This window comes from Chiloscyllium punctatum, chromosome 9 (genome assembly GCF_047496795.1).
Source record: "Chiloscyllium punctatum isolate Juve2018m chromosome 9, sChiPun1.3, whole genome shotgun sequence".
NCBI lineage: Eukaryota > Metazoa > Chordata > Chondrichthyes > Orectolobiformes > Hemiscylliidae > Chiloscyllium > Chiloscyllium punctatum.
This window is the reverse complement of record NC_092747.1, coordinates 127,256,482-127,283,813: the sequence shown is the minus strand read 5'-3', so window position 1 is coordinate 127,283,813 and position 27,332 is coordinate 127,256,482. Positions and strand designations below refer to the sequence as shown.

Here is a 27,332-nt window from a genome sequence, read left to right as displayed (position 1 = left end):
TTCCCAACAGTGTGGAAACAGGCCCTTCGACCCAACAAGACTACTCCGACCCTCCGAAGAGTAACCCGCCCAAACCCATTTCCTTCTGACTAATGCACCTAACACTATGGGCAATTTAGCATGGCCAATTCACCTAACTTACACATCTTTGGACTGTGGGAGGAAACCCACGCAGACACGGGGAGAATGTGCAAACACCACACAGTCACCCGAGGCAGGATTTAAACCCAGGTCACTGGCGCTGTGAGGCAGCAGTGCTAACCACTGAGCCAATGTGCCACCGGTGGAGTACAGAGCTGTTTGGGCCCCATCTATTCACCACCGATATCAATAGTTTACATGTGGGTATTTAATGCAATATTCTCATGTCTGCAGAGACAAAAATGTAGGTGGGAGTGGGAAATGTGAGGAGAATGCAAAGATGCTTCAAGGGGATTTGGAGAAGATAAGTGGCTGAGGAAAGAATTTGGCAGGAGGAATACGTTGGGGAGAAATGTGAGGTTATCCACTTTGGTAAGAAAAACAGAAATGTAAGTTTTTTTTAAAATGGGAAGTGTTGAACTTGGATGTGAATTTTCTTAAGTCACTGAAAGTTACCATGTAGATACAGCAAGCTAAAAGAAGGCAAATGATATGTTGGCCTTCATAACAAGAGGACTTGAGTATAGCAGTAAAGATGTCTTAATACATTTATATAGACCCTTCATGAGACAACAACATATAGTGTACACTGTGCCATTTTGGTCACCATACCTAAGGAAAGACATCCTTGTCACAGAAATTATGCAATAAAGGTCCATCCTGGAGTTGAGAGTTCTTTAGGGAACAGTAAACTAAACTGAGCCTGTATTCTCTAAATTTGAAAAGAATGAAAGGTAATCTCATTCAAACAGACAAAATTCTATTCTGAAGAAGAGTCATACCAGACTCAAAACATTAATCCTGTTTCTCTCTCTGACATGCTTCCAGATCTGCTGAGTTTACATAGAATGTAGAACATTACAGTTCACTACAGTCCCTTCAGCCTATGATGTTGAGCCGCCCTGTGAAACCAATCTGAAGCCAATCTAGCCTACACTATTCATTCTCGTCCATATGCCTACCTGATGACTATTTAAATGCCAATAAAGTTGGCAAGTCTACAACTGTTGCAGGCAGTGCGTTCCACGTCCCTACTACTCTCTGAATAAAGAAACTACGTCTGAAATCTGTCCTATATCTATCACCCCTACATTTGAAGCTATGCCCCCTCATGTTAGCCATCACCATCCTCAGAAAAAGGCTCTCACTGTCCACTTGATCTAACCCTCTGATTATCTTATAGATCTCAATTAAGTCACCTCTCAACCTTCTCTTGAGCGAAAACAGCCTCAAGTCCCTCAATCTTTCCTCGTAAGTCCTTCCCTCCATACCCGGAAACATCTTAGTAAATCTCCTCTGAACCCTATCCAAAGCTTCCACATCCTTCCTATAATGCAGTGACCTGAACTGTACACAATACTCCAAGTGTGGCCACACCAGTGTTTTGTACAGCAGCAGCATGACCTCATGGTTCCGAAACTCGATCCCTCTACTAAAGCTAACAGACCATATGCCTTCTTAACAACCCCATCAACCTGGGTGGTAACTTTGAGGATTCTATATACATGGACACCGAGATCTCACTGCTCAGCTACACTACAAAGAATCTCACCATTCGCCCAGTGCTCTGCATTCCTGTTGCTCCCTCCAAAGTGAATCACCTCACACTTTTCAGCATTAAACTCCATCAGCCACCTCTCAGCACAGCTCTGCAGCTTATCTATGTCCCTCTGTAACCTACAACATCCTTCTGCACTATCCACAACTCTACCAACCTTAGTGTCTCCGCAAATTTATTAACCCATCCTTCTATGCCCTCATTCAAGTTGTTTATAAAAATGACAAACAGCAGTGGACCTAAAACAGATCCTTGCAGTACACCACCAGTAACTGAACTCCAGGATGAACATTTCCCATCTAACAGCACTCTCTGTCTTTATACAGCGAGCCCATTTCTGATCCAAACCGCTAAATCACCCTCAATCCCATGCCTCCATATTTTGTCCAGTAGCCTACCATGGGGAACGTTATCAAACACCTTGCTGAAACCCATATACACCACATTAATGGCTTTACCCTCATCCACCTGTTTGGTCATCTTCTCAAAGAACTCAATAAAGTTTAAGAAATGAGAAGGGTGCAGTTACATTGTTGGGGCTGTATTACAGGCTTCCAAACAGTGAGCGTGAGATAGAAGAACAAATAGGTAAATAGATTATAGAAAGATGTAGAGGCAACAGGGTGGTGGTGATGGGAGATTTTAATTTTCCCAACATTGACTGGGATATGCTTAGTGTCAAGAGGTCTGGATGGGGCAGAATTTGTGAAGATGGTCCAGGAAAGTTTTCTAGAGCAGTATGTCAATAATGCAACAAGGGAAGGGGCCATATTGGACCTGGCGTGAGCCAGCCCAGGTGGTAGAAGTTACAGTGGGGGATTTCTTTGGGAATGGTGACCACAATTCTGTAAGCTTTAGAATACTTGTAGACAAAGTTGAGAGTGGTCCTAAGAGGAGAGTACAAAACTAGGCCAAGGCGAATTATATCAAAATTAGGCAGGAACTGGGAAATGTACATTGAACACATCTATTTGAAGGAAAGTCCACATTTGATATGTGGGAGGCTTTCAAAGATAGGTTGAAAATAGCATAGGATAGCCATGTCCCTTTGAAAACAAGGGATAGGAAAGGCAAGCTTCGTGAACCATGGATGACAGGAGAAATCATGCAACTAGCCAAGAGGAAAAGGGAAGCGTATATAAGGTCCAGGCAGCTAAGGACTCAGCAGGCCCTGAACGAATATCAGGAGAGTAGGACCACTCTTAAATGAGGAATCAAGTGGACTAAAAAGGGTGATGAAATAACTTTAGCGAGCAGAACTAATGAGAATCCCAAGGCCTTTTATTCTTATATAAGAAAAAAAGAGGGTAACCAGAGAAAGGGTTGGTCCACTAAAGGGTAAGGAAGGAAGGTTGTGTGTCAAACCTGTGAAAACGGGTAAGAATCTCAATGATTACTTTGCATCAGTATTCACTGAGGAACGGGAGGTGATGAATGCTGAGATTAGAGATAGAAGTTTGTTTACTCTGGATCGGGTTGACATAAGGAGAGAAGATGTGCTGGGTAGGCTAAAGGTTATTAAGGTGGATAAATCCCCAGGACAGGATGGGATCTATTCCAGGTTGCTGAGGGAGGCAAGAGAGGAAATAGCTGGGGCCCTGACTGATATCTTTGTGGCATCCTTATACACAGGTGAGGTGCCGGAGGACTGGAGGGTTGCTCATGCTGTCCCTGTATAAGAAGGGTAGTAGGGATATTCCAGGTTATTCCAGACCAGTGAGCCTGGTGGGAAAGTTGCTGGAGAAGGTACTGAGGGATAAAATCTATTTATATTTGGAAAAGAATGGACTTATCAGTGATAGGCAACATGGTTTTGTGCAGGGGAGATCATGCCTTACCAACTTAATAGAGTTCTTTGAGGAAGTGACCAAGTTGATAGGTGAAGGAAGAGCTGTAGATGTCATATACATGGACTTCAGTAAAGCGTTTGATAAGGTTCCCCATTGTAGATTAATGGAGAAGATGAAGTCACATGGTGTGCAGGGTGTTCTAGCTAGGTGGATAAAGAACCGGTTGAACAACAGGAGACAGAGAGTAGTAGTTTGAAGGGAGTTTCTCAAAATGGAGAAAGGTGACCAGTGGTGTTCCACAGGGGTCAGTGCTGGGGCCACTTTTCTCTCTAATATACATAAATGATCTGGAAGAGAGCATTGTTAGTGTGATCAGTAAGTTTGCAGATGGCACGAAGATTGGTGCAGTAGCAGAAAGCATAGGGGACTGTCAAAGAATACAGGAGAATATAGATAGACTGGAGAGTTGGGCGGAGAAGTGGCAGATGGTGTTCAATCCAGGCAAATGTGCGGTGATGCATTTTGGGAAGTCTAATTCGAGAGCAAATTATACAGCAAATGGAAGAGCCTTGGGAAAAGTTGATGTGCAGAGAGATCTGGGAGTTCAAGTCCATTGTACCCTGAAGGTTGCTGCACAGGTGTATAGAGTGGTCAAGAAGGCATATGGTATGCCTGCCTTCATAGGACGGGGTATTGAGTATAAGAGCTGGCAGGTTATGTTAAAATTGTACATGACATTGGTTCGGCTGCATTTAGAATACTGTGTACAGTTCTAGTTGCCATATTACCAAAAGGATGTGGTCACATTGGAGAGGGTACAGAAAAGGTTGATGAGGATGTTGCCTGTAAGGAAGGTGCTATCTATGAAGAGAGGTTGAGTAGGTTAGGATTGTTTTCATTAGAGAAGGAGATTGAGGGGGGACCTGATTGAGGTCTACAAAATCATGAAGGGCATAGACAGGGTGCATAGAGATAAGCTTTTTCCCAGAGTGAAGGATTCAATAATGAGAGGTCACACTTTTCAAGGTGAGAGGTGAAAAGTTTAGGGGGGATACACATGGCAAGTACTTCACACAGAGGGTGGTGGGCACTTGGAATGCTTTGCCAGCAGAGGTATTAGGGCCAGGCACGGTAGATTCATACAAGGAGCATCTGGACAGATGCATGAGTAGGTGGGGAGCAGAGGGGTACAGACGCTTAGGAATTGGGCGATAGGTTTAGACAGTGGATTTGGGTTGGCTCAGGTATGGAGAGACCAACGGCTTGTTCCTGGGCTGTTAGTTTTCTTTGTTCTTTGTTTGTGAGACACTACCTACCCTTCACGAAACCGTGTTGTCTATCCCTGATCAACTTTTTCCTTTCTAGATGATTATAAATTCTATCTCTTACAAACGTTTCCAACACTTTACCCACAATCAAAGTAAGGCTCACTGATCTATAATTACTAGGGTTGTCTCTACTCCCCTTCTTGAACAAGGGGACAACATTTGCTATCTTCCAGTCTTCTGACACTATTCCTGTAAGCAATGACGACATAAAGATCAAAGCCAAAGGCTCAGCAATCTGCTCCCTGGCTTCCCAGGGAATCCTAGGATAGATCCCATCCAGCCCAGGGGACTTATCTATTTTCACACTTCCCAGAATTTCTAACACCTCCTCCTTGTGAAACTCAAACCCATCTTGTCTAGTAACCTGTTTCTCAGTATTAATCTCAATAACATTAATACTTTTTCCAGTGTGAATACTGATGAAAAATATTAATTTAGTGCTTCCCCTATCTCCTCTGAATCCACGCACAACGTCCCACTACTATACTTGATTGGCCCTAATCTTTCCCTAGTCATTCTTTTATCTCTTTTATACCTATAGAAAGCTTTAGGGTTTTCCCTGATCCTATCCACCAACAACTTCTGATGTCCCCTCCTCGCTCATCTTAACTCTCTCTTTAGGTCTTTCCAAGCTACCTTGTAACTCTCAAGCGCCCTAACTGAGCCATCACATCTCATCCTAACATAAGCCTCCTTCTTCCTCTTGACAAGAGATTCAACTTCCTTAGTAAACCATGGCTCCTGCGCTCGACAACATCCTCCCTGTCTGACACCCAGTAGCTATTCCTTGAATAAATTCCACATTTCTATTGTGCCCATTCCCTGCAGTTTCTTTCCCGATCCTAAATCTTGTCTAATTGCATCGTAATTGCCTTTCCCCTGGCAATAGCTGTTGCCTTCTGGTGTATACCCATTCCTTTCCATCACTAAAGTAAACATAACTGAATTGTGGTCACTATCACCAAACTGCTCACCTACCTCCAAATCTAACACCTGACCGGTTTCATTACCCAGTACCAAATCCAATGTGGCCTCGCCCCTTGTTGGCATACTGTGTCAGAAAACCCTCCTGCACACATTGGACAAAAACGGACCCATCTAAAGTACTTTAACCATAGTATTCCCAGCCAATATTTGGAAGTTGAAGTCCTCATAACAACTATCCTGTTACTCTCCCTGCTATCGAGAATCATTTTTGCTGTCCTTTCCTCTACATCTCTGGAACTATTCGGAGGCCTATAGAAAACTCCCAATAGGGTGACCGCTCCTTTCCTGTTTCTAATCTCAGCCCATACTACCTCAGTAGAGGAATCCTCGAACATCCTTTCTGCAGTTCTAATTGTGTCCTTGACTAACAATGTCACACCCCAACCTCTTTTACCATCTTCTCTGTTCTTACTGAAGCACCTGAGTCCCAGAAATTGCAACAACAATTCCTGTCCCTGTTCTATCCATGTCTCTGAAATGGCCACAACATCAAATTCCCAGGTAGCAACCCATGCTGCAAGTTCAACTACCTTATTCCAGATGCTCCTAGCGTTAAAGTAGACACACTTCAAACCAACTTCCTGCTTGCCAGTGGCGTCTTGCAAACTTTACTTTCGACCTCCCTACTTTCAACCTTCTCTATACTCGAACTACAATTTCGATTCCCACTCCCCTGCTGAATTTATTTAAACCCACCCGAAGACCATTAGGAAATTTCCCCTCAGGATATTGGTACCCCTCTTGTCAGGTGAAGACCATCCTGTTTGTAGAGGTCCCACCTTCCCCAGAATGAGCCCTAATTATCCAGGTATCCGAAACCTTCCCTCCTGCACCATCCCTGCAGCCACATGTTCAACTCCTCCCTCTCCCTATTCCTCGCCTCGCTAGCACGTGGCACGTAACAAACCAGAGATAACAACTCTGTTTGTTCTAGCTCTGAGCTTCCACGCTAGCTCCCTGAATTTCTACCTTAAGTCCCCATTTCTCTTCCAATCTATGTCGTTGGTGCCTTTGTGGACCACGAGTTGGGGTTGCTCTCTTTCCCCAGCAAGGATCTCAAAAACACGATCAGAGCCACGAATCCTTGCACCTGGGAGGCAACACACAAACCGTAAGTCATAGAACATAGAAAAATACAGCGCAGTACAGGCCCTTCGGCCCTCGATGTTGCGCTGACTGAAGCCTACCTAACCGACACTAGCCCAATAACCTCCATATGCTTATCCAATGCCCGCTTAAATGACGATAAAGAGGGAGATTCTACCACTGATACTGGCAGAAGTTTATCCAGTTCCAACTCCAGTTCCCTAACGCTGTTTTCGAGGACCTGGAGTTGGGTGCACTTCCCGCAGATGAAGTTGGTAAGGACACTTGTGGTGACCCTTGCCTTCCACATTCTGCAGGAGGAACACTCAGCTGCCCTAATCTCCATTCCCACTGTTCTGAATACCCAATGGGCCTACTAACAAACTAAAAGAGAGGGAAAAAAAGACTAGTCACCTTATCAATGCTGACACACTGAACCTGTTTTTGGGGTTAGAGGAGGAGGATGGGTGGGAGATGCTTACCGAGTAGTGTTTCTGGTAAAGCAACCACCCAAATATAAAGCCTCACTTACCCAGCAGTCCCTTGTCCACTCCTGCTCAGTGTGAGCTCTGCCTGAGCATGAGGTATGATTTTAATCTTTACTCCTACCTTCTGTTGGGCCTCTGATTCTTGCTGTCACTCCTCCCACTGCAACTTATGCTGAGAAAATGAAGAACGCTGAACTCCTGAGGTAAGTTTTTAAAGTCTACTCCTGCCTTCCCATCGGGCTTCTCAAGTTAGATTAGATTACTTACAGTGTGGAAACAGGCCATTCGGCCCAACAAGTCCACACCGACCCACCGAAGCGTAACCCACCCAGACCCATTCCCCTACACTACGGGCAATTTAACATGGCCAATTCACCTAACCTGCACATTTTTGGATTGTGGGAGGAAACCGGAGCATCCGGAGGAAACCCACGCAGACACGGGGAGAATGTGCATACTCCACACAAAGAGTCGTTTCTTCAGCATTCTCAGTATTTGATACAAAATTCCTACATGGACGAGCAGGAAAGATGCAGGATGGCCAAGGGTCTAGAACTGGGAGACATAGTTCTCCAAATAAGGGGCAGACCTTTTAAAACTGAGATCAGGGCATAGTTCTTCACTCAGGGGGCAATGAATCTGTCTCAGGGACTGTGGAGGCTCAGTTATGTGGTCTGTTAAAGATTGAGATGGGACTAATTGAATAGCTCTGGCAGAGACATCATGGGTCAAATAGCCTCCTTCTGTACTGTTACCATTCTGTGATTGATGCTGGATGGTTCCCAGGTATTTGTACAGTGGCTCTCCTAGGGTCTGTGTTTGTTGTTTGGATTGTTTACTCTGGTTTATCGAGTGTACTCTGGTTTCATTCTGTTTCAACATTTCTATCTGAGTTTTGTTTTCATTGTCTAAATGGCTTAGCAGACCACTTCAATGGGGATTTAAGTATCAATCACATTGCTGTGCTTCTATAGTAACACGTTGGTCAGACCAGGTAAAGACAGAAGATTTTCTCTCCAAAACTACATTAATGAACCAGATGGATTTTATCACAATCTGGTTGTTGCATGAACTCTATTAATGAAAAAAGTATTTCATTCAATGGATTCATTTCCAAAATTAATTTCCCCTAGCTGCCTTCAAGTATTTTAACTCCTGTCTCCAGAACCTTATTTGGCTCATTGGGACTAGACCAACAACTTTATCACTATGCTGTTCCATAAAATGAATAAATTTAATGCTGCTTTGACTGAATAACAGAAAGCTGCATCAAATAAATAATTTTTAAGAGTTCACAATGATGGAAACAACAGAATTTAGTATTGGATATAGTTTTAACCAAATAAAGATGTGCCGTTAATAAATTGAAAGAACACCAAATGTTAGCAAGACTGACTAAGTATAAATATGAGTTTTAGTCCACCACGTTGAATTCTGGGGCTTCCTTGAGAAATTTAGCTAATTAAACCTCAAGTCAATTTTAAAGGAGGATTGAGGCTGATGGAACCTGATGCAATCCTGTCAGATTTGCTAATAGTCAGCTACACTTGGTATTGATCAGATCAGATCAATCCAAAGATGTGCAGTTTAGATAGATTGGCTATGGTAAATTGCCCTGCATTGTCCACGGATATGCAGGCTAGGTGGGCTAGCCATGAAAAATGCAGAGTTACAACGATGGGGTGGGAGTTTGGGTGTGGGTGGGATGCTTTTTTACAGGCATCAGTGGATTGATGGGCTGAATGGCCTTTTCCCATGCTGTAGTGATTTTATGATATGCTGAAGTTTGTGATCCTTGGATGGAAGTGAGCATACATTGATATGTGCTGTGCCAGGGAGTGACTGGAATTCAAGGGAGTAAAACATACATGGGATTAGAGAGTCCATTGGAAATGAGTTATGGGTATGATCAAATTAACGTGGAAGTAATTATTTGGGAGGATTGAAGTGTGTAATGAAACAAACACAGAGAAAGCTGGAGAAACTCAGCAGGTCTGGCAGTATCCGTGGAGTGAGAAATAGTGTCTACTGTGACTGTTCTTCAGTTTTTCTCTCCACAGATGCTGCCAGATAGAGTCATAGAGATGTACAGAATGGAGACAGACCCTTTGGTCCAACTCATCCATGCTAACCGGATATCCCAACCCAATCTAGTCCCACCTACCAGCACCCGGCCCATATACCTCCAAACCCTTCCTATTCATATACCCATCCAAATGCCTTTTAAATGTTGCAATTGTACCAGCCTCCACCACTTCCTCTGGCAGCCCATTCCACACATGCACCACTCTCTGTGTGAAAAAGTTGCCCCTTAGGTCTCTTTTATATCTTTCCCCTCTCACCCTAAACCTATTCGCTTTATTTCTGGACTCCCCCTCCCCAGGGAAAAGACCTTGTGTATTTACCTTATCCATGCCCCTCATGATTTTATAAACCTCTATAAAGTCACCCCTCAGCCTCCAACACTCCAGGGAAAACAGCCCCAGCCTATTCAACCTCTCCCAGTAGCTCAAATCCCCCAACCCTGGCAACATCCTTATAAATTGTTTCTGAACCCTTTCAAGTTTCACAACATCCTTCCAATAGGAAGGAGACCAGAATTGCATGCAATAATCCAACAGTGGCCTAACCAACTTCCTGTGCACCCGCAACATGACCTCCAAACTCTTGTACTCAATACTCTGACCAATAAAGGAAAGCATACCTTCTTCACTATCCTATCTACCTGCGACTCTACTTTCAAGGAGCTATGAACCCGCACTCCAAGGTCTCTTTGTTCAGCAACACTCCTCAAGACCTTACCATTAAGCATATAAGTCCTGCTAAGATTTGATTTCCCGAAATGCAACACCTCGCATTTATCTGAATTAAATTCCATCTGCCCCTCCTCAGCCCATTGGCCCATCTGATCATGGTCCTGTTGTAATCCGAGGCAACCTTCTTTGCTGTCCACTACGCCTCCAATTTGGTGTAATCTGCAAATTTACGAACTATACTTCTTAAGCTCACATCCAAATCCATTCTCTGTGTTTGCTTCAGATTTCTAACATCCACAGCATTTTGCCTTTATTGAAGTGTAATGAACTTAGAGGAGGAAGGACAAGATAATATATGAAGGAAATTGAAATCATGGAGGAGAAGAACTCAGACAGGACAAAAGTCAAGGAAAAGAGGAAGGACATCTTGGGGAGAAACTCAAGCTGGGACTTGGAGGACAATAGAGCATAAGAATATTAAATGAGAGGTTAATTAAGGTGAGGTGTTGCAAGGAGGTGCTAGAGGAGTATGGTAAGAAATCAAAGATGTAAAGATATATGTGATCAAGATATAAAACCCATACCATCACCATAGATGGAATATCGTCCTGCCCTCTGGAGGAGGAAGCAAAGAGATTTTAACTGGGCAAATGGCCAATGTCAGGATGAAAGTTTGTATTGAGGTTTTCTGACCTGTCAAGGTGCACTGAGCTTACCAACAGAAATCATCAGTGTCTTACATGGTCATTAACACGCCAGTTCATCAGAATTTAGTTCCACTTCTAAGTTCCCAATGGACCAGAAATACATGCTTTCAGATTAATGATTGTATGAAAGTGGCTTCACCAGGGGAAGTAGCCATATTTGTGAACTTTGGAATGAGTAACCACTGCTTTGTCCTTTTCGGGAGCATTCATCCATGCCATGATTGCGATGGCAGTGGTCTTAAGTTAGATGGGAGATGACCAGAGTGATGACTGCAGTTCAGTGGACATAGGGCAAAGAACTGGCCAAGGGTGGAGGTCTAGCTGGTTAAAGGTGGAAAGGCCAGAATCTTTTGCTGTAAATGTTCATACTGAGAACACAGGTGGTGCTTGAGATCTAAGGAAAATTACTGCCTGTCTGTGTATCCTGTAAATATCCAGAATGCTTACCCTGACCTCCTGCCCAATCCTGCTACAAAATTCACTGTTATCTCATGTATGCATTTGTAAAGTACTGGCAATCATGTAATCACGTAAGAAATGCCAACCCACTGTGCCTAAGTACTACTTGACCACTTCCACACCTGCTGCCAAGCCTCAACTCCACAACAGTAGTTCCTGCATCTCTAAAGCCATTTCATGATTTGCAATACAGAGAGACAAAACAGCCGAGGAGATGAAAATAATCTGCACATAGAGAGATGCATAACTTAAATACTTTTGCGACCCTAACCAAAGTGGATTCACAGAAGCCTTTGAACTATTGGTGGAATTATTTTGTTCTTTTAAATTTTCTGCTGCACATATAATTATATCCTCTGATGCCCTTTACAACATTCACAATGCAGTGCAAAACTACATCAGTAATATATTTAAAACAATTAGATTAAAAACTGAATTGGGTGCAATATGAGAAGCCACATAATCTCCATAGTCTAAAAAGTAAATTAATTATGGTTGTTGTAGTCAATTTTTGAATTCTCTGGTAGCTCATCAACATTAACTATTTGAAAGATTTATGAAAGAGAATCTTATTGAATAAAATTGCTGGTAATTTGATACAATTACTGTTACTTTAGTTTCTACCATAACTTACTAATGTTATAAATTAATTTTGTTTTACAGAACATCCAGATTAGTCCATTTCCAAGTACTTTTGATCCAGTCCTAACAATAAATGCTGCTCAAAACACTGAAGAAGGTGCCATTTATATTTTACAAAAAGAAAACAGATGTTGGCTTATCAAGTGCAGACTATTTTGAACATTTGCATTCTTTCACTAATACCACACACTCTGAGTGCTTACAAGTACAAAGATAATAATGTTTCATAGATATAGTGTCTGGTATTGTCTACACATTGGTTTATCTGACCAATCAAAAACCAGCTTTATTTAGTGGAAGGGAACTGACTGTCCTTTTTTCTGTCCAGCAAGTAAATCTAAAATACTATTTTTTAAAAATTCAATGCACTATTACTTTAATGTGGGTTTTGAAGTTTCGAGTTCATTCCTTTAAGATTTGTGTGCTTATTTTAGTGATTTCAACAGTGCTTGGATTTGTAACGGGTAGATCAAATATGAATAGTTTATTAACATTTTGAGGTGTTCACTGACATTATGGATAAAGAAACAGCTGTAGATTTTGTGTCTGTATATTTCAGATGAGATTTGATTAAGTTATCCACAAATGTTATCATTTGTGAATGGAATTGAACTTGTGGTAAAGCTTGATAATTAGTTATGAGATAGAAGGTAGAGACTAGGATTAAATATAACATTAAATAAAATCAGGAAACATTGGAAATACTCAGTAAGTCGACCAGCATCTCTAAAGAGAGAAAAATCATGTTAATATTAGAAAGTCTTTTAATTGAAAGAGCTATCAATGTAACAGATTTTAAGCAAGTGCAAAGGCAGGATATATTGACTGGGAGTTAAGAGATCAAGTAAGAGCAAAAAGGGGAAGATATTTGTTTGAGTTGCTGAGGAGAGAGGTCTTTCAGATTGGTGCTAAGAATTTAAAATGACAAGCCCAGGGTTGTGCTTGGGGAATGAATGGAGTTGTTCCACAAAATTATCACTGAATCTGTGCTTTGTCTCACCATTGTAAACATTGTGAACAGCAAATGCAGTATACCAGATTGAAAGAAGTACAAGCGAATCACTTTTAACTTGAAAATGTCAGGAAGGAGGTCAAAGAAAGGGTATTGCACTGCCCGTGCTGAACTGGACTGGACTGATTGACCAGGTCTTGCTTCCTCCTTTACAAGCCGTTTGTTTACAAGATTAATAAACAATTATAAAGTTTAATTTCTATGTAAAGTTTGCTTAGTAAAGGAATTTAAAGTATCACTTTACACTAATCTTCTGTTTAACTGTTATTTGTGACCAGGTTTCCTAACTTTCAACTTATGTATTAGTAGCATGAAAGCTAGGTACTTTCGTGGTGCAGAGTAGTGGCGCTACCTCTGATCCAGAAGGTCCTGGGTTTAAATCCCATCTAATCCAGAGGAGTTGTAATGCATCTGAGCATGTTGTTTAAAAGTACTTGGTAGAAAGCTAGAATTTAAAAAGCCTAACAGATTAATTGTTTTTCTCTTATCTTCTCAGCAGTTTCACAAAGCACTGAACAATTTATGCTGGCAGAAAACATGGTTGAAACATCTGCTCTAGACAGTGACATCCTTTCGGCAATGGAGACAATAGAGACTCAACGATACAGTTTTCTTCAAAACAAAGTTCAACAATTAGGTCTCAGTGCACTGTCATTTGAAGAACAACAGCTGCTTCAGTCATTAGACCGTCTCAATCAAAGATTGCAGTGTAAGTAAATTAATCCCATTTAACTCTTCAGTTAAAATGTTTGCACTCACACATATACAACTCAAACCTAAATTAAGGTGTAATGAGTTAAAGTTCCCAAAATTGTTTGAACTTTGATGAAATATTTTTGTTATTTTTTTTAGCTGTTTCCCAATATTGTGGATGCATGCTGTTGTTTAAAGCTTGTGTATGAAACTTGCAGTAACATGAGCTGGAGCTTTTCTCTGCATGTCCAGTATAATTGCCCCAACTCTTCCGGCTTTGGCACAACCAATCAGCTACCAGAGTGGAGATTTTTGGAAAGATCCCCTGTTACTTCCATCTGGAGATTGCATTATTGAAAGTGACTGGAATTGATTTCACATACAGTTTATCTGTAAATATCCCGTTTGTGATATTTTGCCACAAAATGTATTAGCTTGTTTTACGTAACTGTCATTCACTCATGATTTGGAGATGTAATTGTCATCCACTCAGCGCATTTAAATGGAAAAAGTCATCCTGCTTTGATTGGGAGACATAACAATCATTTTGATGATATGTTCTGGTCACTGTAGTTTGTAGAAGCTTTTTTTAAATAGACTTTGTTGACTGACTTTGCTGTAAAATGTCAATTGTCATTATAATAAATATTTATAGATAGCATAACAATTAGTTGCACTTTAACATACAATTAAAATTAATGAAGCAGTGTCTCTCAGCCCTTTGAATTTAAAGTCTTCATCATCCAATCTGTCCATAACATCATTTCACTATATCTTCAAATTCAAGATTGGAGGATCCTTTCTAGATTCTGGATGTATGAGTCTGTGTTCTCTTCATTTCCCACACTGTTCACTATATCCCCATAAACTACTTGAACCTCTGTAATTCTTTATCTAAATTATTGACCTCCAACTGCATTTATTAACTTAAAACTCAAAACTTATCTTGTCAACCAAGCTTTCAGTGATCAGATCCAAATCCTTGCACAATGGCTTAGCATTCAACCTTATTGATAGTTGCTTCCAGTCACTTACAGCAGTGCTTGTCTGGAGGGGGGAACCACAGAATCACCGAACTGTTACAACAGAGGCGGAGGCCATACAGCCCGCCGTGCCTGGAACAGACAGCTATTTAGTGCCATTTTCCTGCTTCATCCCCACAAGCCTGCACATTGTCCTTCTTTTCTTTAAAAACTGCATAATTATGTTTTGAATGCCTCTATCGACAGGCAAGTTAGTCAGTAATCTATGTCCTGCTGAGAAATAGGGATGCTACTACATATAGTTGTGGGGTCATCAGATAGCTAGTGTGTGATGTAGAATGACACCATCAGCTCCCGTTAAAGACTGTGGTAGTTATGAGGTCTGCCTCATCACCTTGCCCCAAGCTATATGTAATCAATATAATGATTTAAAGTTAATAAATGCAGTTGGGGGTGGATAATTTTAGAGAAAGAATTACTGAGGTTCAAGTAGTTTATGGGGATATGGTGAATAGTGTGAGAAATGAAGAGAACATGGACTCATACATCCAGAATCTCTATAATGGAGATAATCCTAAGTATTAATATTGACAGATATTAATGGTAGTCCTTATGAACTTTGCATAATTACTATATTTAGCCCATTCATTCAGCATTGAACTTAGAGTTAACCTTAAACTTAAATTACCAAATTGGCTATGATTTCCTCTTGAGACTGTTAGTGTGGAAGTTAATTGGGTTATCTGAAAAGGAAGAATAAATTGCTTATACTATGATGAGGCTTACATTAATTTTATCCACATTGATCAAGTGCACTTTGATTAAGGACTAATACTGGAATAGAAAGATCATAAGACTGTCCCAAAATTCCTGGTGTCTATATGGAATTCAATTGGTAATGGTGAAATGATAAGGAATATAGATTTAACAAATGTTATTTTCAATGAATCATGCAAAAAACAATACCGGTTACTGACACAGCAGCTGAAATACTTGTTTATTTTAACCCTCCTTCTCTGAAGGCTGTGACACTGGCTGGGGTTGTCACCTGAAGTTGTATGTTACCAAGAGTTTCATCAATGAAATGTATTTAAGCTGTTCTAATCCTGACCATTCTCAATGGCCATCAAAATTGGGAGCTCTAATCAATTTGCCCCACTTTGCCAACCCAAATGAGGTGAGGATTACCATATTTACAGAACTTATGCTTTGTCTGAGACTAGCCGACCTATTCTAACATTTGACATGTGGAACACCCTGATGTACTTTTTTCTATTTATCCATTTTTTGGGATGTGGGTGTTGCTGACTGGCCAGCATTTATTGCCTGTCCTTAGATGCCCTTGAGAAGGTGGTGGTGAGCTGCCTTTTTGAACCACTGCAGCCCACTTGCTGTGGATTCACCCACAATGGCATTAGGGAGGGAATTCAAGAATTTTGACCTATCGACACTGTAGAAACAGCATTATATTTCCAAGTCAGGATGGTGAGTGGTGTTCCCATGTATCTGCTGCCCTTGTCTTTCTAATTGGAAGTGGTTGTGGGTTTGGAAGGTGCTGTCTAAGGATCTTTGGTGAATTTCTGCAGTGAACGTTGTAGATAGTACACACTGTTGCTACTGAAAATCGGTGGTGGAGGAAGTAGATGTGGTACCAATGTGGTGCCAATCAAGGGATGGCAACAAACTTCTTGAGTGTTGTTGGAGCTGCACCCATCCAGGCAAGTGAGGTGTATTCCATCACACTCCTGACTTGTGCCTTGTAGATGGTGGACAGGCTTTGGGGAGTAAGGAGGTGAGTTACTTGCTGCAGTATTCCTAGCCTCTGACCTGCTCTTGTAGCCATTGCATTTATGTGTTGAGTCCTGTGTAAGGATGCTACTGAGTAATATGGTACATGTATTCACTGTGCTACTGGGAGGTCCGTGTATTCAATTTCTGAGTTGTTCCTCCAGGACTTTGAGGCAAAAGTGGAGCTGTGGTAGTGATGGGAATATTGGGGTTGGGATGGGATCATAGGCATAAATTATGGTATTCAGGTAACCACACCTGATAATTAATAGACAATAGACAATAGGTGCAGGAGCAGGCCATTCAGCCCTTCGAGCCTGCACCACCATTCAATATGATCATGGCTGATCATCCTTAATCAGTATCCTGTTCCTGCCTTATCTCCATTAACCTTTGTTTCCACTATCCTTGAGAGCTCTATCCAACTCTTTCTTAAATGAATCCAGAGACTGAGCCTCCACTGCCCTCTGGGGCAGAGCATTCCACACAGCCACCACTCTCTGGGTGAAGAAGTTTCTCCTCATCTCTGTCCTACATGGTCTACCCCGTATTTTTAAACTGTGTCCTCTGGTTCGGCACTCAACCATCAGCGGAAACATGTTTCCTGCCTCCAGAGTGTCCAATCCTTTAATAATCTTATATGTCTCAATCAGATCCCCTCTCAGTCTTCTAAACTCAAGGGTATACAAGCCCAGTCGCTCCAGTCTTTCAGCTTAAGGTAGTCCTGCCATTCCAGGATTTGACCTCGTGAACATACGCTACACTCCCTCAATAGCCAGAATGTCTTTCCTCAAATTTGGAGACCAGAACTGCACACAGTACTCCAGGTGCGGTCTCACCAGGGCCCTGTACAGCTGCAGAAGAACCTCTTTGCTTCTATACTCAATCCCTCTTGTTATGAAGGCCAGCATGCTATTAGCTTTCTTCACTACCTGCATGCTTACCTTCATTGACTGGTGTACAAGAACACCCAGATCTCTTTGTAATGCTCATTATAATCTCAAAATATTAGTTTAGCTTACATTGATGCTTGATTACTTATAGAAAATCCATGCTGAAATATCTTTTAAAAATTTTAAAACTGCTTTTCTTCTCCAACATAATTTAGATATCAAAGAAATAGTCCAGACAAGTCCATCGAATGGCCTGCTACAAATTCCATCTCCTTTTGTGAGTAAAGTGTTTCTCTTACTCCAGATCATTTCTTCCAAATGATTCATAGGCTAATCTTCCAGGTGCTATTATTGTATCTAGTTCTATGAAGCATCACCATCACATATATCTGGGTCTAATTAGCTGTACTGGATGGTTTCTTTGCACTTTACCTAGTCATTGAGCCAAATTATAATGTGGTTAGACTTATTTTTAATGGGAGTAACAATGAAGGGAAAATGATGCAGTGGAAAAGAGCTGGACAACCGAGTAACAATACTTTAGTTTTCCTGTAGTCACTTTTATTTTTAGATGCAACACTTTCCTCACTTATCCACATTTCAATTTTATACTTTAATATCACAATTGTACCAATTCTCTCAGTTTATAAAATAAAACAAAGAACAAAGAAAACTAACAGCCCAGGAACAAGCCGTTGGTCTCTCCATACCTGAGCCGACCCAAATCCACTGTCTAAACCTATCGCCCAATTCCTAAGCGTCTGTACCCCTCTGCTCCCCACCTACTCATGCATCTGTCCAGATGCTCCTTGTATGAATCTACCGTGCCTGGCCCTAATACCTCTGCTGGCAAAGCATTCCAAGTGCCCACCACCCTCTGTGTGAAGTACTTGCCATGTGTATCCCCCCTAAACTTTTCACCTCTCACCTTGAAAAGTGTGACCTCTCATTATTGAATCCTTCACTCTGGGAAAAAGCTTATCTCTATGCACCCTGTCTATGCCCTTCATGATTTTGTAGACCTCAATCAGGTCCCCCCTCAATCTCCTTTTCTCTAATGAAAACAATCCTAACCTACTCAACCTCTCTTCATAGATAGCACCTTCCTTACAGGCAACATCCTCGTCAACCTTTTCTGTACCCTATCCAAAGCATCCACATCCTTTTGGTAATGTGGCAACTAGAACTGTACACAGTATTCTAAATGCGGCCGAACCAATGTCATGTACAATTTTAACATAACCTGCCAGCTCTTGTACTCAATACCCCGTCCTATGAAGGCAGGCATACCATATGCCTTCTTGACCATTCTATCCACCTGTGCAGCAACCTTCAGGGTACAATGGACTTGAACTCCCAGATCTCTCTGCTCATCAACTTTTCCCAAGGCTCTTCCATTTGCTGTATAATTTGCTCTCGAATTAGACTTCCCAAAATGCATCACCTCACATTTGCCTGGATTGAATTCCATCTACCACTTCTCCACCCAACTCTCCAGTCTATCTATATTCTCCTGTATTCTTTGACAGTCCTTTATGCTTTCTGCTACTCCACCAATCTTCGTGTCATCTGCAAACTTACTGATCAGACCAACAGTGCCCTCTTCCAGATCAGTTATGTATATCACAAACAACATTGGCCCCAACACTGATCCCTGTGGAACACCACTGGTGACCTTTCTCCATTTCGAGAAACTCCCTTCAACTACTACTCTCTGTCTCCTGTTGCTCAACCAGTTCTTTATCCACTTAACTAAAACACCCTGCGGGGCTTTTGCCCGAAACGTCGATTTCGCTGCTTGTTGGATGCTGCCTGAACTGCTGTGCTCTTCCAGCAGCACTAATCCAGAATCTGGTTTCCAGCATCTGCAGTTATTGTTTTTACCACCCTGCACACCATGTGACTTCACTTTCTCCATTAGTCTACAATGGGGAACCTTATCAAATGCCTTACTAAAGTCCATGTATATGACATCAACAGCCCTTCCTTCATCTATCAACTTGATCACTTCCTCAAAGAACTCTATTAAGTTGGTAAGGCACGATCTCCCCTGCACAAAACCATGTTGCTTATCACTGATAAGCCCATTCTTTTCCAAATATAAATAGATTTTATCCTTTGGTACCTTCTCCAGCAACTTTCCCACCACTGACGTCAGACTCACTGGTCTGTAGTTATTGGAATATCCCTACTATCCTTCTTGTACAGGGCGACTATGTGAGCAACCCTCCAGTCCTCTGGCATCTCACCTGTGTTTAAAGATGCTGCAAAGCCACATGAGGAGTTACTGGGTTGTAGTTTTTTGACTCCACTCCTAGTCCTAGATTTTCCAACTAGCAGAAATAACTTCTTCCAATCTGCTGCCCTGAATATAGTGGTTTAGCTCATTATCATCCAGCACATTGGTTATTCATTTACAATGATAAATGCGAGATATTGCATTTTCATATAACAGACAAGGGTAGGGCTTATATAATTAATGGTATTGTTTTGGGAAGTGTTGTAGAACAGATGGACCTAGGGGTGCAGGTACATAATTCTTGAAGTTTGTGTCACATATAGACAGGATGCTTAAAAAGGCATATGGCACGCTTGCCTTCATTGCTCAGTCCTTTAAGTATAGGAGTTGGAAAGTCATATTAAGGTTGTACAGGACATTGATGAGGCGTCTTCTGGAATAGTGTTACCAGTTCTGGTCACCCAGTTATGGGATGGATATTATCAAGCTGGAGAGGTTTCGGAAGAGATTTGTCAGGATATTGCCAGGTATGAAATGTTTGAGTTATAAAGAAAGACAGGAGAGGCTGAGACATTTTTCACTGGAACATAGGAGGTTGAAAGAAGTGTATAAAATAATGAGAGGTATAGATAGAGTTAATGATAGTTGTCTTTTTCCGAGGAGGGATTTCAAGACAAGGGGGCACAATTTTAAGATGAGAGGAAAAGATTTTTAAAAAGACATGAGAGGCAAATATTTTACACAGAGTGTGATTTGTGTGTGGAATGGATTTCCTGAGGAAGTGGTGGATGTGGGTACAATTATAACATTTAGAACATATTTAGATAAACATATGAACAGGAAGGGTTTGGAGGGATTTGGGGCAGGAGCAGGCAGGTGGGACTGGTTTAGATTGGGATTATATTAGACATGAACTGGTTGACCGCAGGGTGAGTTCCATACTGTTGTGGTTCTGTTCGCCGAGCTGGGAATTTGTCTTGCAAACATTTCGTCCCCTGTCTAGGTGACATCCTCAGTGCTTGGGAGCAAGCACTGACAATGTCACCTAGACAGGAGACGAAACGTTTGCAAGACAAATTCCCAGCTCGGCGAACAGAACCACAACAACGAGCACCCGAGCTACAAATCTTCTACCAAACTTTGAGTTCCATACTGTAAGGCTCTATGACTGTATGGTACAGTGAATATCCTTGTCTGTTGTTTTCTAGGTCATATCAAATGGTGTTTCCAACTCAAGTACCAAACCAGGACAAGCTCTTTGTGGCACACAGAAGGATCAGAGCCTTACTCCTGATCATTACGGACAATTTCAAGGAAAATACTGAAGAAACAAGACCAGCTGATGACCATGAAATTCTACTTGCAACTTATTGTATAGTGTAGACTTTATTTTGAGGTGAAAATTTTGAAAAAATTTTTTTAGGTTTGCAATGCACTTTAGCTCAAACCAATTTCACTTTTTGAAAGTTATTACCTCAATGACTAAAGGTAGTAAAGTTAACTTTGTTAACTTTTAACTACCGTAAGAACATGAAAACTAAGAGCAGGAATAAGCAAAGCTCTGTCGTTTTAATACAATCGTGGTTGATCTCATCTTAGCCTCAACTTCACCTTTCTGCCCGTTCTAATTAACTTTTAAACTCATTATTAATACTAAGAACTAGAAGTGTCTACTATCATATTCCTCTGTATCCCCATTGAAAATATCAACTAAAAGTGTCTGAAAAATCTATCTGATCAATAAGACAGTAAAATATTTTCTTATATGTAGTTCCTTCTGTGTTTGTTCCTCAGGTTAGGCAGAGGACAGGAAATAATTTTCACATGTGACTTAAGGATAATGCAGACTTTGTTTTTCTTGTACAAGTACAATGATTAGTTTAAATATAGTATCATAAATGAAGAACTGATAGACATAATTGTGGCTATTCCAAAGAAACAATAAGGAGTGAGGATCTTGCAAACAGTTTCCAACTTACAGATTTGTCACAGTCTCACTTACATTTGTTTCCTTGACTGATCGAATTAGTAACTAGTAAACATAGTCATAGCCTTGAGAAAATAAGAACAAAATCATATAGAGATTTGGTGTTCAGAATTATGTGCAACATTGCATATTAAATTTGATCCAAGCAAGGCGATTTGTCCCTTTGATCAATTACCTTATTCATTCCTCTCTAAGAAACTTAATACTTCTGGCACCCTCTCACAGATCAACAACAAAACCTTATCGTCCTGACACTAGCATCAAAATACATAGTGGACTATAATTTGTTGTGCAGGTGATGTCAGCCACTTGTTAGACTTGTTCCTGGATGTTTAGGTTTTTAAATTTTTCATAGGGCATCAGACAGATTGAATGGAAGTAACTAACATTTAAAACAATCTTAAACATAGTCTGTTTAGTCTAACAAGATCTAACTTTCTGCAAATGTGTTTAGTTTGCATTTATCATGGAAATATTTCAGCCTCACACTATTCTATGCATTTCAACAGTGAAGCAGAGAACAAGCTACTGTTTATGTAGAGCTAAAGGCTTTGCAGACACCGACGTTTGGATATTTGAACTTAACAACACATTTACCTCTTGTATGAAATTGCTATACTGCTGTGGATAAATAACATTGAGAGTTATCAACTTCCCTGTTATCTTACTAACTGGTGTGACCAGTGACCATGAAGATGTTTCGGAATTTGCAAATAATATTTTTCCAACAATTTTGTTTCCAGTTTTTGCTTACTTCAGTAGATGCTATAAATGCTGGCTGCATTGAAATTCAGTGAGCACAAGTTGCCTTCCTGTATCTCATCAATGTGATCTATGCTTATTTACAAACCATGTGAGGGAGTTAGTGTTAACATGTGAGCATTATGGGACCATCATATTGAACCATTGTTCTTATCTGACATCCAAATGTTGATATTTCCAGTACAATTACTGAATAGCAATCAGGTTGGGAAACTGGAGATGACAGTCCATTCAAAGACATGAAAGCCAATTGAGTAATGCAGAGAAGCTGTTTTTAAAAGGGATTTTTTTTTACTCTGGTTGGTATCTGTTTGAAACACTTTATAATGCTAATTGTTCTGTTGGAAAGGAAATAATGGTTATTAATCATAGTTTTGAGAGACAACAATCTCTTCTAATAGGTTTTGATATTTTTTTCTTGCAAATAATATACAATAAGGAATGACTGTTGACATTGACATCTGGATGAATCATAAATATTGCTAGGAAAAATTGCAAACTTTTTAGCTTTAATTTTGGAAAAAAGCACATGGAGGTTGAATAACATGACTGCAGATTCTTTTCCCTGTCCTTGTCCTGACACCTGTGTCTTTTTGTGTTGTGTATCTCTCTCTCTCTATCTTTCTCATGTTCTTTCTCTTTCTCTCTCTCACTCTTACTTTCTATCTCTCTTTCAATCTCTCTCTCTCTGTCTGTCAGTATAAAACTATCAAGAACTGCCATATGCAATATCAAATAGCTGGTTCTCACCTGTGATCGCAAACATTCCAAAATCTTTGAACTGTAAACCTAGGAGCAACAAAGATATAATTACCTTGACATATTAGAAACTAATTCAAAAGTTTTTGGCTGATAGAATGGTGTACAAGAGAGTAAAAGTCTCTGAAATATATTTTGTGAAACAGGCTAATATGTGCATTCATGAAAAAGCTTAATTTTTGTAATCACACACTGAAATTAAATATATCCTTCAATATGCTTTGTTAAAAAAGACTTCTATTTTATTATAGATGTAACCATTATAATTGAATATTGTGGCACAGCCAAAAACATCAAATTTACATGTACATGCATATTGAAACATGTAAGCTTGGATTTATTTTGTTACAACGTTGTAGTAAGGATCAAAATATTGATCCTGCTTACCAGATTTTGAATGATCAAATTTGTGTTATGATTGTAACCTCATTTCTAGTGTACTTACGTTTGTAATATATTTGCGAAATTATACAAACTCAGTTTTGAATATTAATTGATATGTGATTGCTGTTTAATTTTTTATATTTTGTCTAATTTTAAATGTATTTTCCTTAATATTGCAACTTCTATCAAATTGTGTAATTCCTTTTGTAACTAAAACCTAACAATCCACTAACTCATCTCCCATATTGTAGATGAGAGAAGTACAGAATAGAAAATCAGGTCCCAAAGGAGTTGTTTGTTGATCTATAAGTTTAAGGATAATGTTAGTATGACAGTTTCTTGGATGTCTGTTTTGGAAGAGTTTAATATTGACTCAAGATTTCAAGTCTCTGCTGGGAGTTGCCAGGGACTTGAACTTCTGTTAGCCAGGGCCCCTGTTGTCTAAGACCCTCTGAAAAAGGCACTAGCTCTGTAGTAGTTAAAAAAAACTTCAGACAATTCCAACTTCCTTAACTGAATAGTTATCCAAAAAAATGTTAGACAGAAAAACCGTAATACAACTCTTGGGTATCAATACAATTGACCCCCCGATTCCCCAGTCCAGACCCTGTCTGACCTGCTTGTAAAACAGCCCCTGCCCCATCTCCTTCCTGACTCAATCTTGCTAGTCAACTGCTTACCCATTTACCCAGCCATCCCAGCTACTGACACACCTACACATTTATCCATTCACCCACCAATTCATTCATACAAGCTCAATATCATACTGGGAAGCTTTGAGACACTTATTGGAATACCACAGGTGTTGCTGTAAAAAGGGAGCATGACTTCTGCACAGACTTTTGCAAGGCTCCCTCCACAATTTCCTGCACTGACTGACGTCTGAAGGATTTGCAAAATGGGAGTTTATCGAGCAGAAACAGAAATCACTGTGCTAATCAGAATGTTTGCCTTATAAGTCCATCGATGTCCTATTTTTTGAGTGTACAGTATACACGATGATCTAGTAGCTGAAAAACAGGCATCCATGAGGTCCTGCACACAATCAAAAGGAGAAAAATTGCCTTCCATCACAATCTATAATCTCATGACCTTTTTTCTTATTTGTTTTAAGATTAACAATAAGCCTGGTACAGAGAGTTATGTAGAAAGGCAGACCAGGAGCAGCCTGCGACATTTCTAAATGTGAGCTGCCCACATGGTGAAGCTACAACACAAGAATCCATGCAGGTGAAACAGCAGAAATAGTATGTTACCATCAGAACTAAGCAATACCATCATTAACAGATCAAATCAACAATGCAGTCCTGCAACACCCAGCATGAACGATTGTAGACAAGAAGCAACCAGCTGGAGGAGAATGCTCCATAAACCATCCCACTTTGAATGGTAGGAGTCCAGTGCATGAGAATTAAAGACAAAAAAAGATGTATGGACTGTTTCAAACAGCGTTCTATTTTGGCTACATTGCAATAATCAGCATCGCCCTTGGGATCATGTATGGTAAGCACAATGGATATCCACAAACTAAGGATAAATTGAAGTGCTAAAAAGTGATACTTGATAAATGTAGAGTTCCACATTTAAATGCAGTGACAATTGAGCACTTGATTTTACTTATTGGCAAAAAGATAAACTGCAGTTTAAAATTAAAATGTGAAGCTATGACATCATGTCAGCGCAGACATGATGGGCCGAAGGGCCTGCTTCTATGCTGTACTGCTCATATGTTCCATATAAAACTGAAACATTTGCAAGGATCCCTAAACAGAAGTGCCAAATTTGTGAACCAAATCAGCTTGCTCCTGAAATCCCCACTATCAGAGAAACCATTCTTCAGCCAATTCAATTTCCTCAGTCTGTACCAACAAGTAATTGAATTGGCTATGGCAAAGGTTATGGATCTCAGCAACATTCTAGTTTGACTGCTGAAGACATGTGTTCCAGACATAAATGCTCCTTTAGCTGAACTGTTCCTCGACAACTACAGTGCTGTAGTTAGAGTATTAGACAGATATACAAAGCAGGAAAAATCCAATCCTGCCCATTACCATCACATTACTGTCATTCATTGAAATAAGATGGTTATTATTGCTGAAATCCAATTGTCTCAGCCTCAAAACATTGCTGCAGGAGTTCCTAAACAGTAGCCTTCATTCCATCAACAGATCAGAAGTGAGTGATGCTTGCTGATGTGTATTCAATCAGTGGTGAATCAGTACGTGGCCACATTTACAAATAGGGCTACAAACTTAGAGACTGTGTCATGGGGTGTCAGAAACTGTACTACACATCCCACCTGGCCCCAACCAGAGCTAAAAGTTTGATTAAAGAATGCCCACAATTCCAGTGACTGCCTTCCACCAAATTAATGCTAAGATCAATGTTAATTGTTCAAGGTTAGACTTCATCTCTTTTGTTTTATTTATTTATGGAATATGAGCATCACTGGCTAGGCCACATTCATTACTCATCACTAACTGCCCATCAGCATCAGCTCAGAACAGTAGCCACTCTGGAACCATGTGGGCGAAAGTGAGGACTGTAGATGCTGGAGATTAGAGTCAAAGGAAAAGCACAGCAGGTCAGCCTTTTGCCCGAAACGTTGATTTGCTTGCTTCTCGGATGCTGCCTGACCTGCTGTGCTTTTCCAGCACCACACTCTCGACTCTGGAACCCATGGGCAATCCCATATGTTAACGTTCCTTTCTTGACTACAGGGATTGTGATGGATCCATTGTAGCCATTGAAAATAATGTAGGCAACAGCCAAACTCCCTGCTGTCTGTTCATTTACATGATTGTGATCTATAGCCCAATTTAAAACATGCTCCTCAGTCAGTACAGACTAATGAAAGGGGAAATGTATTTTGGCTATCTTGACATATTCAGTTGAGTGGAAAGTACAAATAGAATTAAATAATACAACTAATCAGATTCATCATGACTTCATTAAGAGGAAATCTTGCCTGACAATTTTATGTCAGCTCTTCCAGGATGTAACAGGTTGATGAGAAAACAGGAAATCAGTGTGATATATTTGGATGTCCAACAGGCATTTCATAAGCTCCTATACTTAAGGCTATTAGTAAAAGAAGCACCATTTTTTTAGCTGAATAGTATATGAATGTACTTAGGATATTTGCCAACTAATAGAAGAAAAGAATTGGCATAAAAGAGGGATTTTCATATGGCAACTTGTAACTAGTGGAGTCAAAGAGATGTACAGCACAGAAGCAGACCCTTCAGTCCAACCCGTCCATGCCGACCAGATATCCCAATCCAATCTAGTTCCACCTGCTAGCACCCGGCCCATATCCCTCCAAACCCTTCCTATTCATATACACATCCAGATGCCTTTTAAATGTTGCAATTGTACCAGCCTCCACCACTTCCTCTGGCAGCTCATTCCACACGCATACCACCCTCTGCGTGAAAATGTTGCCCCTTAGGTCTCTTTTATATCTTTCCCTTCTCACCCTAAGCCTATGCCCTCTAGTTCTGGACTCCCCCACCCCAGGGAAGTGACCTTGTCTCTTTATCCTATCCTGCCCCTCATGATTTTATAAACCTCTATAAGGTCACCCTCAGCCTCGAACACTCCAGGGAAAACAGCCTCAGCCTGTTCAGCCTCTCCCTGTAGCTCAGATCCTCCAAGCCTGGCAACATCCTTGTAAATCTTTTCTGAGCCCTTTCATGTTTCACAACATCCTTCCAATAGGAAGGAGACCAGAATTGCATGTAATATTCCAACAGTGGCCTAACCAACTTGCTGTACACCCGCAACATAACCTCCAAACTCCTGTACTCAATACTCTGACCAATAAAGGAAAGCATATCAAACGCCTTCTTCACTATCCCATCTACCTGTGACTGTACTTTCAAGGAGCT

At 40.7% G+C, this 27,332-nt stretch overlaps 1 protein-coding gene across 4 annotated transcripts in view; it reads left to right on the top strand.

The window, feature by feature from the left end:
• Nucleotides 1-23,555, top strand: part of cep126 (centrosomal protein 126) — a 116,828-nt gene extending 93,273 nt beyond the window's left edge. For 2 of the 4 annotated variants that reach the window (XM_072578244.1, XM_072578241.1), the window contains 4 exons: nucleotides 11,964-12,039; nucleotides 13,451-13,663; nucleotides 17,527-17,588; nucleotides 20,759-23,555. In XM_072578244.1, the coding sequence (XP_072434345.1) occupies nucleotides 11,964-12,039; nucleotides 13,451-13,663; nucleotides 17,527-17,588; nucleotides 20,759-20,875 (468 nt within the window). In that variant the 3' untranslated portion in view covers nucleotides 20,876-23,555. The remainder of the gene's footprint in view (nucleotides 1-11,963; nucleotides 12,040-13,450; nucleotides 13,664-17,526; nucleotides 17,589-20,758) is intronic. The other 2 variants (XM_072578242.1, XM_072578243.1) reach the window with 2 other exon arrangements.
• Nucleotides 23,556-27,332: the final 3,777 nt, after the last annotated feature.